This window comes from Argiope bruennichi, chromosome 9 (genome assembly GCF_947563725.1).
Source record: "Argiope bruennichi chromosome 9, qqArgBrue1.1, whole genome shotgun sequence".
In the NCBI taxonomy this organism is placed as follows: Eukaryota; Metazoa; Arthropoda; class Arachnida; order Araneae; family Araneidae; genus Argiope; species Argiope bruennichi.
Window position 1 is genome coordinate 129,247,029 of NC_079159.1, and position 12,132 is coordinate 129,259,160.

At 33.1% G+C, this 12,132-nt stretch overlaps 1 protein-coding gene across 2 annotated transcripts in view; it reads right to left on the reverse strand.

The window, feature by feature from the left end:
* LOC129983781 (phosphatidylinositol 4,5-bisphosphate 3-kinase catalytic subunit beta isoform-like) overlaps positions 1–12,132 on the reverse strand; it is a 101,455-nt gene that overhangs the window by 35,850 nt on the left and 53,473 nt on the right. For both annotated transcript variants that reach the window (XM_056093411.1, XM_056093412.1), the window contains 4 exons: positions 9,671–9,847; positions 9,127–9,196; positions 4,601–4,785; positions 705–920 (listed from right to left, as the gene is read on the reverse strand). In XM_056093411.1, the coding sequence (XP_055949386.1) occupies positions 705–920; positions 4,601–4,785; positions 9,127–9,196; positions 9,671–9,847 (648 nt within the window). The remainder of the gene's footprint in view (positions 1–704; positions 921–4,600; positions 4,786–9,126; positions 9,197–9,670; positions 9,848–12,132) is intronic.

Consider the following 12,132-nt stretch of genomic DNA (forward strand, 5'->3'; position numbering starts at 1 on the left):
CTGGCATGCGGTTTATAATATCAGAAATTCGAATTTATGCTTTAAATGCATTTTTCCATCCCGATTGAAACTAAAGTTCGGCAAAAAACTATATTAATAGTCACAAACCAAATTTGATGTATTTAAGTCATTGCGTTTCTGAGTTGTCGCATTTACATGTTTCTGATAGTGCAGATGGACAGAGTGTCAAGCCCTCGTTGGATTTGGCTCAGAATTTGGCAAATGTCTACTCTGTAGATGTTAAATTTGTCTATCGAATCTTGTCTACTTATCTCGTTTTTTAATTATCCATGTTAATTTATATTCAAAAAGCCGGATAGGCAGATTTTCTCTGAAAGTTGAAAGAAATCTACAAGCAAGACCCTAACTCAAACATTTTTAAAGTTAATCTTTGTGACAGACAGACGCACGGTTGGACGGATAGACGGACAAATGTAAAAATGTATTTTTCGAACTCTGGGAGATCTAAGACGTAGAGATTCGTTAAAATCTGGAGTTTGAATTTGATGAGGATTGCAATACTTTTTATACATGTCATACACAAGAAAGTAATCAAATGGCGTGGAAAGAAATTTTTTAAAACATAGATAAGTTGACTTTTGATTAGTTGAACTTTTGATTAGTTAGGGCATAAAGTAAATGTATCTAACGAGAAAACTTGTTTTTACAAAAGAACAAAACAAGTTTCGGTAGAATTTACGTACTTGGTATTTCCTGAACCTGCTGTTCTTTTGTGCGCTGCTGGCTTCATAGACAACGAGGCAAAGTTTGGCCATCCGGGGCAAGTTGCAAACATCTATTTCGAAAGAGATGGTGTCCTCCCACGTACAGTGACCGTCTTCCAAGACCTGCTCGGTCGTGTGGTACACCTTGCCGCAGAGCCTCTCTTCTGCGTAGTATAGGCCACACTGTACAGCCACCTACAATAAGAATTCTCAGAGTAAGGTGTGGGCGGTATCTATCACAGAAGAACTGCTTTCACTATATCAATATCGAAATATTTAAATTTGTGTATATATTGAGTTTTGTGTAGTAATTCCCGATTCATTCTATCGCTTAAAATTAGGACAGAAGTTAGAATATTATAAAATAGGACTTAGAACATACCACAAATAATATTTTAGAGCTAATATAGCATTTATGAACAGGAAAGTAACCATTCCCACAAATATAAAAATGTATGTAAAAGGAAAGTATCCTTCGACCACGAAACATAGGCATCTAGAAATTTAGCACTTTTCATTTCGTATGCACCTAGAAATCTAAAACCCATTTTTAAATTTAAGAACCGAGAGCGTGTCCTAGCAAATTATTTTGAACCATTCCTTAACTGACGAAGTCCCCTCCTTTAGATGAGAATTTATGGTATATGTACATTAAAGATACACAATTTCAATTTTTTTACATTTGCAGCTTGAAGAATTTAAAAGTTTAAAACGATATATAAAGATGTAACAAGAAAGGTCATGTCCAATAATAAAATGTATAAGGATCAGTTACGATAATGAGATACAAATTTTGCAGAAACTGTCAATTTCTTCAATTTAAAATTGTCCTGTGAGAAAGAAAATAACTCTATAACTTATGCGAGTGCATAATCATACTCTAACAGGCTCTTTAACCACTATTTTTCTCAAAATTATTTATTAATGAACTAGTCTTGGTTACAGTATTGTTCATAGTTTCCGCTGTATTTTTCCAGTTGTCCCAGAAAATATGTCTTAATCGGGAATATGCAATTTAGCTTCTGATCAGAGTACCGAACTGATGTGAAGATTATGTATTTGTAATACAAGGAAATTAAAGCTTATGGTCTCAGAATATATTTTACCGCTTGTTCCCAAATGCCCCAAATTACTGCTTTTTTTTTTCTTAAAAAAACATTTTTTAATGAAAATATATTTCATTTAATGAAATACTGCATATATTGTCATAACTTCTAAATACTTCAAACTTGGGGTAATTTATAATAATTTTATCTCCAGTTTTAATGGAAAAAGTGGGAAAAAGATTTTTTTCAAAAATAGAAATAGCTGAACAGTATGAGACACGAGAAAGAAGATTTAGGAATTTTTAAAATGAGTGAGGACTAATAGTCCAGTTTAGAAGTAAAAGAAGTGGAGCTCTCATCATCGCCCACAAAACAGAGCAAATCATTCCATTTCCAATCCAAGTCATTTTTCTTTGACATTTGAACTATCAGGGGGAAAAAAACCACTCTGCGATAGTATCTGATGAATAACTTTTGTCTAACTCTGGATAATCATTGACTACCAAAACAAATTTTGATTTTCTCCTGACCACCATCAACTCCATTCATCTTTTAGACGAAGTCATTCCTTCTAGTATCTTCAATACAATCGATTAAAATATGCCTATTTGTTGAAAATAAACAGAGGTGCTCCTTTCTTCTACTCCACAACCTTTATTTCTTACTGAAAAGAATCTTCAGATACCTCTTCCAGTGTCGCCATTTTTCCCTTCCTTGAGGTTCTCGCTTTTTTTATATTTAACGTTAATTTGCATCAAATCATTATTGGTAATCAGCTTTCATGTGTGAAAAATATCATTCATGTACATCGCATGGTGGATTCTTTAAAAATATCAATTGTTCATTTGGTATACAAAAATCAACATTATTAATTGGGATGGGCGCTATTATATTCCTATATTTAATATCACTTCATAACATGGAATAAATTATCTAAAACGTATACAAAACAAAAGTTTTTATTAAGTTAACAATGGGAGTGTTTTTTCTAAATCTTTCACGCATATTCCCGAGGTGTGAATCTCCTTACTTCTCCCTTCGCATAAAATTTTGCCGTAAACGTATGCGCATTTGGGCATTAATCACATTTTATTGGCTAGCGACTGTTGTGAGCAGTTTTTGGTGATTTATCGCTCCTATGCCGTTAATATGCACCAGAAAATCGAATAGGTATCGAGGGCCTATTTTTTTCGATCCATTAAAACTAAAACTTTGACAGAGAACTGCTGTTGTATTACAAGATCACGTACCAAATGACATATATTAGAGTCGTTGCCATTTTTAGTTTCGTGTTTAAATGCTCGTGAAAGTACAGATTGACAGACGATTAAGCCCTTGATGTATTTCTTTCCAAATTCATTCACATTTTCGTTTTAGATGTTTGAATGCGTACCAAATTTTATCTGTCTAATTTTATACGTTTTCTAGGAGTCATGTTCATTTGTATTCCAACAGCCGAATAGACAGATTTTTTAAGACTTTCTTCTTTAGACTTTGTTCAAAATTAAACAGAGATCTGAAAATTTGGTGTAAAGTCTATATACCAAATTTCTTTCACCTAGCTCAAAGCATTTTTGAATTATTGCGTTCGAAAACATTGAGAAATAATTCTAAAACTATGATTTTCGGTCTCAGTGAAGTCTAAAGTAGGAAAATTCGTCAAAATTCTGAATTCGAACTTCCTCTTTGCGTACTTCATATAAGGAAAAGTACGAATACAACAATGAAAAATATTCTTTTTAAAGTATAATATATAATAAAGTAAAATATACACTTTCCAAATACGTTACGCGTTATTCGCATTTATATCGCTTTTGTTTTCAATTGCAGTCTCTTTCTTGATCTATATTCTTATATATAATGGATATACATTTTTAAAACTGAAATGTAAAAATTGACACGCTCAGAGAGAATATGTGTTCCTGAATATATTTTACGAGATATCTGTGTTTTTTATTGAAATTTTCAACTGCTATAGTTTCTAAAACATCTGCAATAAAAGAATAAAGTATTGATCAAATTAGATCTGCTTTATTAAAATTAGAAAACTGTAGAACACAAACTGTATCTTAGCTGCTTTATTTAAATCAAAGAGTCTTTTATCGATCGAATAAAAAGTTGGAAAAGTGGATATAAGGCCATGCACTATAAGTTTACCTCAAGTTATCCTAATGACACATTAAAATTTTCAGAAGAAAATTAATAAATGTCATGACTGAAATTATTAATATTTCAAACGTATGGCTTTCCTTTTAATAACTTAAGTGATACAAAGTTTTAAAATAATATAAAGAAATGAAAGTTCTTAAGCCTTTTAATCAAATATTCGAAAGAAATTAGCTGGCGAAATCATAATAGAAACTTAATTGATTTCAAGCGATAAATTGATAAAGGCAAAATTAAAATCAAATATACCTATTCGAAAGGTTAGAATGGAAAGGTATTCCTATAAGAATCAAGCAGCTGTCATTCACTATCACAAGCAGTATATCTTATGCTTTGTTGAAGTTCTAGCAGAAATCGACTATCGGAATCGCCTCCTACTGTCGACAGTGGTAAGTAGCTTAATCGCAACTTCCAATCATTTCATTCGTCATGTACGCAAAATTTCAGTTTTTCGCCAAACTGAAATTGTGCCAACCGTCCAAAAACTAGACAGAAATCTTGGAGGGTACAAGAAATTATAATAGGGCTTTTAGGGTTACCATAAAAATTGTCAAAATTACATTTAAAGTAAATTTGCCTTAAAAAAAAAAGCTTACGAGAATGGGCATTATTCTTAAGTCGAGCCAAAATCTACAAGAGATCTGGATAGATACAGTGACTCACTTTGGTTTTGTTGTCATAATTCAGCTTGTGTATGGAGTGGATGATTATCGTGAAAGGTTCCTCAATGCTCCACGTTGATAGGGAGCTCAGTTGCTTTTTTCTTTTCAGTGTCGATGAAGCTTCACTGGCGGTGGATTTGGTTCGTTGACGTTCTTCCGATTTGCTTTCTGGTCGACTTCGTTCCACTACAAGTAGGATACATTTCATTAATATCTGAAGGAGGAAAATATTAAATAGGCCTGAAGATTATTGTATTAATAAGTAAGAATAAAATTAGTTTAAAAACGGAAAACTACAGGAAAAAAAACCGAATCCGGTCTGAAGACTTTCTTAAGGGTCTCTTTCAAGCAGGGATTCAAGCCAGCGATTTTCTTTTCAGGCGCATGACTTTCGTCCAAAAATGGATATTTCTTGATCCTGAAATCTCGAGAATATGAAATTCATACACTTCATTAGCATATTCATGCACCAACGCAGTCAGTGTATTAATATCCACCACTAGAGAAAAAAATGAATGTTGCGGGTGAAAATGAAATTAGAATACAGCTAGTTCTGCAGCTGAACCATAATGACCCACTGATCATTTTCTCTAAGTTAAGGTTATTGAAATAAAAATTATTTACATTGAAAATCAAATTGATTCAAAATATTTTCCACGGCCTGATATGACAGCTTATGTCAAATGGTTCACTTCCATTGCTTACAAAATATAACGCCTAGTTTAGCTGACGAATATTTTGTATTAGTTTTGGCTTTAAACTTCTTTACTTATTGACACATCGCACCATTTAACATTTTAATAAACCCCAAAATGCTATCTTTGATTGATTGGTGTTTTCAAAATCATGGAACAGAAAATGTGCGCATGCTAGTCTTCATCGATCAATATGAATGCACCTACACAAGATCCCTTTTGATCTAATACAAAGCTTAAACTCCAATTTATTTTGGTCTGAAAGGCATATCTAGATATACCGGGTGTCCCAGAAATGTGTAAATACTTTAAAAATTCATAAAAATTGAAGGAATGAGTATATTTTAATGCGGTTTGCGAAACTGTTATTCTCATAAAGGGGGATTTTTTTTTCATACAAAAAAAAAAAAAAAGAAGAAAAGAAATAGTTCAAAAATGTGTCGATAGAGGGCACTAAACACAAGCAAAACATACAATTCTACGGGAAAAATACTTTCATTTGCATGCAAGCAATTGTTTACATGCGTATCACACCAGTACTACAGTACTTGTTCTATGTGTCCGCCATCACCACAAATAACAGTTTGGAAGCGGGAGACAACACTGGTAACTGCATCATACAGCATATCCGGATGAATGCATGAGATTTCGTGGCGAATGGCTTCCTTTAGCTGCACTAACGAAGTTGGCCTATGGCGGTACACCCGAGACTTAAGGTAACCCCATAGCCAAAAATCAAGGGGTTTTAAATCTGGTGAGAGTGAGGGCCATTCATGTGTAAAGTGACTGCTGATTATCCGTTCTTCAGTAAAAGTTCTTCTCAAAAATGCCTTCACTTCGGTGTCGATGTGAGGAGGTGCCCCGTCTTGCATGAATGCCACTGTGTCAAGGACATCATGTTCCAATGAGGGCGGTATCACTTCCTTCTGTAACATTTCCAAGTAACTTGTTCCATTAACTGAATATGTCTTCCACCCTGCTTTTTTACAGGGCTTTTCAAAGAAAAAAGCGCTACAATAATGGATGCAGTGAAACCACACCAAACAGTAACCCGTGGTGAATGCAGGGGCTTCTCAGTGTAAGCATGGGGATTCTCATGTGCCCATATTCTACAGTTATGGGTATTAACTGCTCCATGCAAAGCAAAATGAGCCTCATCTGTCCACAATATTTTCAGCAGCCATCGCGGATCATCTTCAATTTTCGCCAAAGCCCAATTTGAGAATTCCAATCTCTTAGCTGTATCATTCGGTAAGAGCTGATGTAGCGATTGCAATTTGTATGGGTACAATTGCAATACACCATGAAGGATACGGTACACCGAAGTCTCTGGTATGCCAGTTATTCGTGCCACTTCTCGTGCGCTACTGACTGCACTTGTAGACTGTTCCCTTAGCGTGTCCATTTACGAAGAGACATCGGGGGTACGGACTGTTGTTAAACGAGGTGCACCACTGCGTGGCCGATGACACAAACTTCCAGTTTCTTCGAAACGGCGTACTAGGGAAACAAGTCCAGCAGGAGTGATCGGACCTGAACCTTTCTTCAATCTTTTCTGGGTCCTAAACTTTCGTAAGGCTTCAGCCGCCGATTCGTTGCTGACATAAAACAACTTTACCAATAGTGCTTTATCCACCTGTGTCAACATCTTAATACAAACCTTATGCAAACCTTTAGAAATGATGTGTCAATCGCTCACTCTGCCTTTCATAAGACTTTAATTTGCATATTTCCACTGATTTGCTTGTGTGCAGCGCCCTCTATTGGCAAATTTTTGAATTATTTTTTTTTCTGTATCAAAAAAAATTTCCCTTCATGAGAATAATAGTTTCGCAAATCGCATTCAAATATACCCAGTCCTTCAATTTTTATGAATTTTTAATGTATTTACAAATTTATGGGACACCCGGTAGTAATTAAATGCATTTAAACTAAGGAAAGATTGCAGTTACAGACTTAATGAGAAAGAAAATTTAAAAAATCTCTAATAATTCAGTTTAAGAACATTTTTATAAAATATTGATTGCTACAATTTTAGGAAATCTTCATGATCAATTTTTGTAACTTTTATTGTTTCTACTTGCCAAACACTTTTTGCAGCAACGTTTTCAAACTGCATAAAAACAGGATAATAAAACTAAAAATAATAGATTGTTGAAAATGTATATCTTTTTATTTACACAATTAATGAAATATATGAAGACAGTGCTTTGATCCAGTTAAGAAATAGTATTCAATAGTACTATTCAGTTTCTTTAAAAGTTATGAAATTAATTTAAAGTTAATTAAAAGTTATGAAATTAATTTAAAGTTAATTAAAAGTTATGAAATTAATTTAAAGTTAATTAAAAGTTATGAAATTAACTTTGAAGAGCTTCATATTGTTTTGAGATTAGTTTCTCCATTTTCTTGCTAGTTATTCATAAAGTTTCATAAGAAAGAATATTAGCAGCATTAGATACATTACGAATAGAATTATTCTTTCAAAAAATGTTAGAGGATTTTTTTTTCATCCTTCATAAAATTATGAAAATTTTTATGGAGAAGCGAGTTTTTTTAATTATAAGCCTGTATAATGAAGGATTAGACTTTTTTTTCGTAGCTAAGAATTGTATTAGAAACGATAAACCAGATTGAAAAGTTTTAGCTTTCGTTTGTTTTTATCGTTTGTGTAACTTGATTAACAAATTTCTATTGAATGAATTTTTTAATAAAGTGAAATGATAAAACTCAGACGATTCATTTGTGAGTAAGTAAATGAGTAGTGAATAATTTGTGAAAAGAGACTCTATCTACTTAGGATTTGGCTCGAAAGTCGCAATCACTTTTCTTTTATACAGCTTCCTGTTTTAAATCGGGACTATGAAGAGGAATTACTTCTCGCACTAAATGTGCAGCATCCTTTATACCTGAATCGGGACGAGTGGTCGCCTGATCCGCGGAGAATTTTAACGGAATTTAGAAATCATTAAAACTGCTATTAATAATCATTTTTTTTACTTTCTTGTGTATGAAGCGCAGACAAAGTATTGTGATTATCAAAAAAATATATAACTCGACATTTTGACGCATCTCAACCTCCCCGAATTCGAAAAGAACAATTTTGGAAAATGACTGCCCTTTTGTCTGTGATAAAGATAACCCAAAAACGTTTTGAGCTAGACGGCTGAAATTTGGTATGCAGTCTCTACTTCATAGTTGCAGATTTCTATCGAGTAAAATCTATTCAGAGGAAATCTGTCTTGTGTTAACACAATAACAGCAAAACGAAGATAATGAAATGGAGTGGACGGATTCAACAGCCATACTGTAGACACCAATCAAGCTGTTTTTGAATTATCCTGCTCAAAGACAGATACCGTTCCTAAAATGTATTTTCTGAAACGGGGAGAGACTCAAAATCTCGAGTTCGATTTTTTTGAAAATTATAATACTTTATCATTGTGTGTTTCGCAGAAGAGAAAGTAAAAAGTGGTGTTTTAACGCAAAGAAATAAATAAATCCATAAGGGATTTTCTAGTAAGATAAGTAAACTGAATAATATTTTATTTCTTAAGTCAGAATTGTATTGGTAGGTACCTTAATATATTCCAAAAGCATTTTTATGTCGATATGTGTCTTTGTAGTTATATTATCCGTCCTTTCTATTTTCACAGAAAATTGCTAGTTAAAAGTACTTTATCTTCTCCAGTAATATTTAGTAATAAAGTTTCAAAATATCCAAATAATTTGAAAAAAATTATCGAAATATCATATCAGAAGAAATTTTATTAAGTGTTTTATGTCATTTTTCGCACTGAATATCAGTAGCATAATATACTAAAAAACTTACATTGTACTTTATCAGATGAAACTAAAATCAATTCTGGAATTCTGTCGCAAGATAAGCACTCTCGTATATACTGAAAAAGAAATACAAATAAAAGACATATCAATTATTTAGAATGCCAAACTGTATTAACAAGGTCTAAACTGCTTTCAAATTTACAATTTAAATTGTTAAAATAGTAAGGATTAATTTATATTTTATTATATATATATATCACAGTCTACATTCAATTTAAGAATAGCTATACAAATTTTGTTAATCGTTGTAGCCATGTCATCGATGAGATGAAGTTTTTTAAATTTTACAAAAATGAAAACGCAACCAGTCTATAGTTAATATTTCGTCGCAATTTCTTTTAGGTTGGTTTCACTACGCTTGTGCATAAAGAAAAAAGGGAGAGAACAACGCGTTGTCACGATCCAGTGCACATTCCGCTACCTATTTTCTCGCAAATATGGACAGATGGCAATGAGATTTTTATGTTTCTTCTGGGGCCGTTAAGTATTTCAGTGTAAACACAGCTGACTGGAAGAAAAGTGGCATTCACCTTATATTGTGAAATAGGGTAGGGTCCTATGAGATACTCCTCAAGACCACATATCTTGAGCAGAAAGTTCTGAGATTGGTCGCCCTGGAGGCCAATGCTTGGACCTTTTTTCTTGAGCACCAAATCCAGCAGGTCCTTGGGATTGATGGACGGTGGAACGTAGAACTTGAAGGTCGACTGAAACAGGAAAAGAATTGAAATGTCATAATTTAAGGGAACAAATAAAATTTTGCGACAAAAAGGATTTTCAGCTGTAATAAGTTATGTTGATTGGCATATTCTTACTCAGTAATTAAAAAAGCTGCAAAAATGAAGGTTGCTTATACAATTATGATCAGTATAAGCAATGGTTCACCGCCGTCTGTAACGCTAGGCGGAGTTAAAATGATTCCCGTACTTTCAGTGCGAGTCATTATCGGATGAAAAGTCTGCACTTTTGTTTTGGCGTATAGCAATGGAGAGAGAGCTTTTTTATATGCGTTTCAGTTGACTGTTTTACTAGTGACAAAGAATTGTTAAAGCTAAACTGATAGAGAAAATCAATAAGAAGATTCGTAAAATCCTCCACTATTCAGTTTCGGAGCTTTCATTGATGTTTCCTCAAATTTCACGAACTTTGTCGCATGAATTGTGTTAGACTATTATGACTTTTGTGCCAGATGGCACCAAAACTTTTGTCGGAAGACCACATAAAGAAAAACAGCATATTTGACATTTCTGGAGGCCAACAACGAACATGATGACTCACTTCTTAATTATGCTGTAATAGGATGCAGGACTTCAGTAAATTTCGTGATTTCTGAGGCAAAACAATAATTTTTGAAGAGAAGTCACACATTTTCCCAGGAAATAAAAAAAAATAATAATAAAAAAAAGGTTGCGAACATTGTCAAGAAAGATCATAGTGAATGTTTTATTTTTGGGACAAGGGGAGTGTGCTTCTGTGGATTAATTCCTTGAACGTGGCGCAACTATAAATAGTGAGAGATATTTTGAAACATCAAAGAAATCAATATTACAAGCCTCAAGGAAAGTTGCCTTCCAAGATTTTTTTCATTTAATACAATTCATTTCTCCACACATCCATTCGAACTAGATAGCTCTTAGATGGTTTTATGTGGCAACTGTTTATCATCCACCGTACGGTTCTGATCTTGAGCCGAAAGATTTTCACTTGCTTCCACACATGAAGCCCTGACTCGCAACAATGAATGCAAGCGACTGTGCATAGTCGAATCCTCAGGTGGCAACATTCTATGACGGTGTTATTAAGAAGCTGGTAATAACAACTGGTGTGGTAAGTGCCTTACATTATTCGGATACTTTCACACCAGGTAGTAGCAGCTGAACAATGTTTTTTTTTAAAACGTTTCATGTGTGTTTTGTTTAAGTCTAAAACAGTTACTTAAAAGTTACTTTCCAAATAGCCCTTATATTTTATTTTTACCTCTGAAGAATGCTGCAAATAATGCATAATTTTATTTTTTATTTTTTAAACATTCTGTCAGTGTGGATGAGATCTTCTACAACAACTTTCATTCATTAATCTGTCCTAATTATATCTGGGATATTGCTAAGAGGGAAACAGCTTGTGTAGACAGACACGTTTTGTAGTTTTTAAAAAAAAAAAAAAGGTCCGTTTTAAGCTAATAAACGGTAATTTGGAAGAAAATTCATAATTCTGAAGCATAATCCGATGACGAGGCCGATATTTCTCCTCACTCCAAAATTCAATGTCGCACTAGTGAGGAGTTTCTTCCAGGAGTTTAATTTTAATTTGTTCTAGGCGATATACGCGTTGGGTGTTTAGTGGTATCAAGCCTCAACAGATGGTTTTTTGATCTTGAAACCGAGACTTCGCTACCAGATCATTATGCTTCTCTTAAAGACCGGAATCAGAACATGTTGATATAATTTTGGATCTAAAAATTGGGTAAATTTTGAGAAATTTAAACTAGATTTGAGTTCAGAATAAAGAAGGATCAATTTTGTTTTTAAAAAGAAAATACAAAAAAATTAATTAAAAAAACAAGGGAAATATTTAAAATAAATGACTCTTTTTATACATTTTTTTATTTAACTTGACTCGTTTCATGTTCATCAACATGGAATTGCTATCGGGTGCTTGTAATTAATATCTCTTTCTGTTAACCATTTCAACCATCATTTTTAACCATCTCAATATAGTGTTTATATTAAGGTGGTAAAAAATCATCCCTATATTATTTTCACCATGAATTATTATTAACAGTAATTATAACGGAAGGAACAGACTTGATAAGGGTTACAATTATATAACATCCTTTTGCCTAAACAAGAATCGCGGATACAATTGAAAAATAAATATAAACAGAACAGAAAGTTTACTGAAAAAGTCTCTAATTATTGTCATAATGGTTTATGTCAACAATCAGAGATTTCTTATGTCAATAATTACATAATGATTTCTTTCATGTACAATC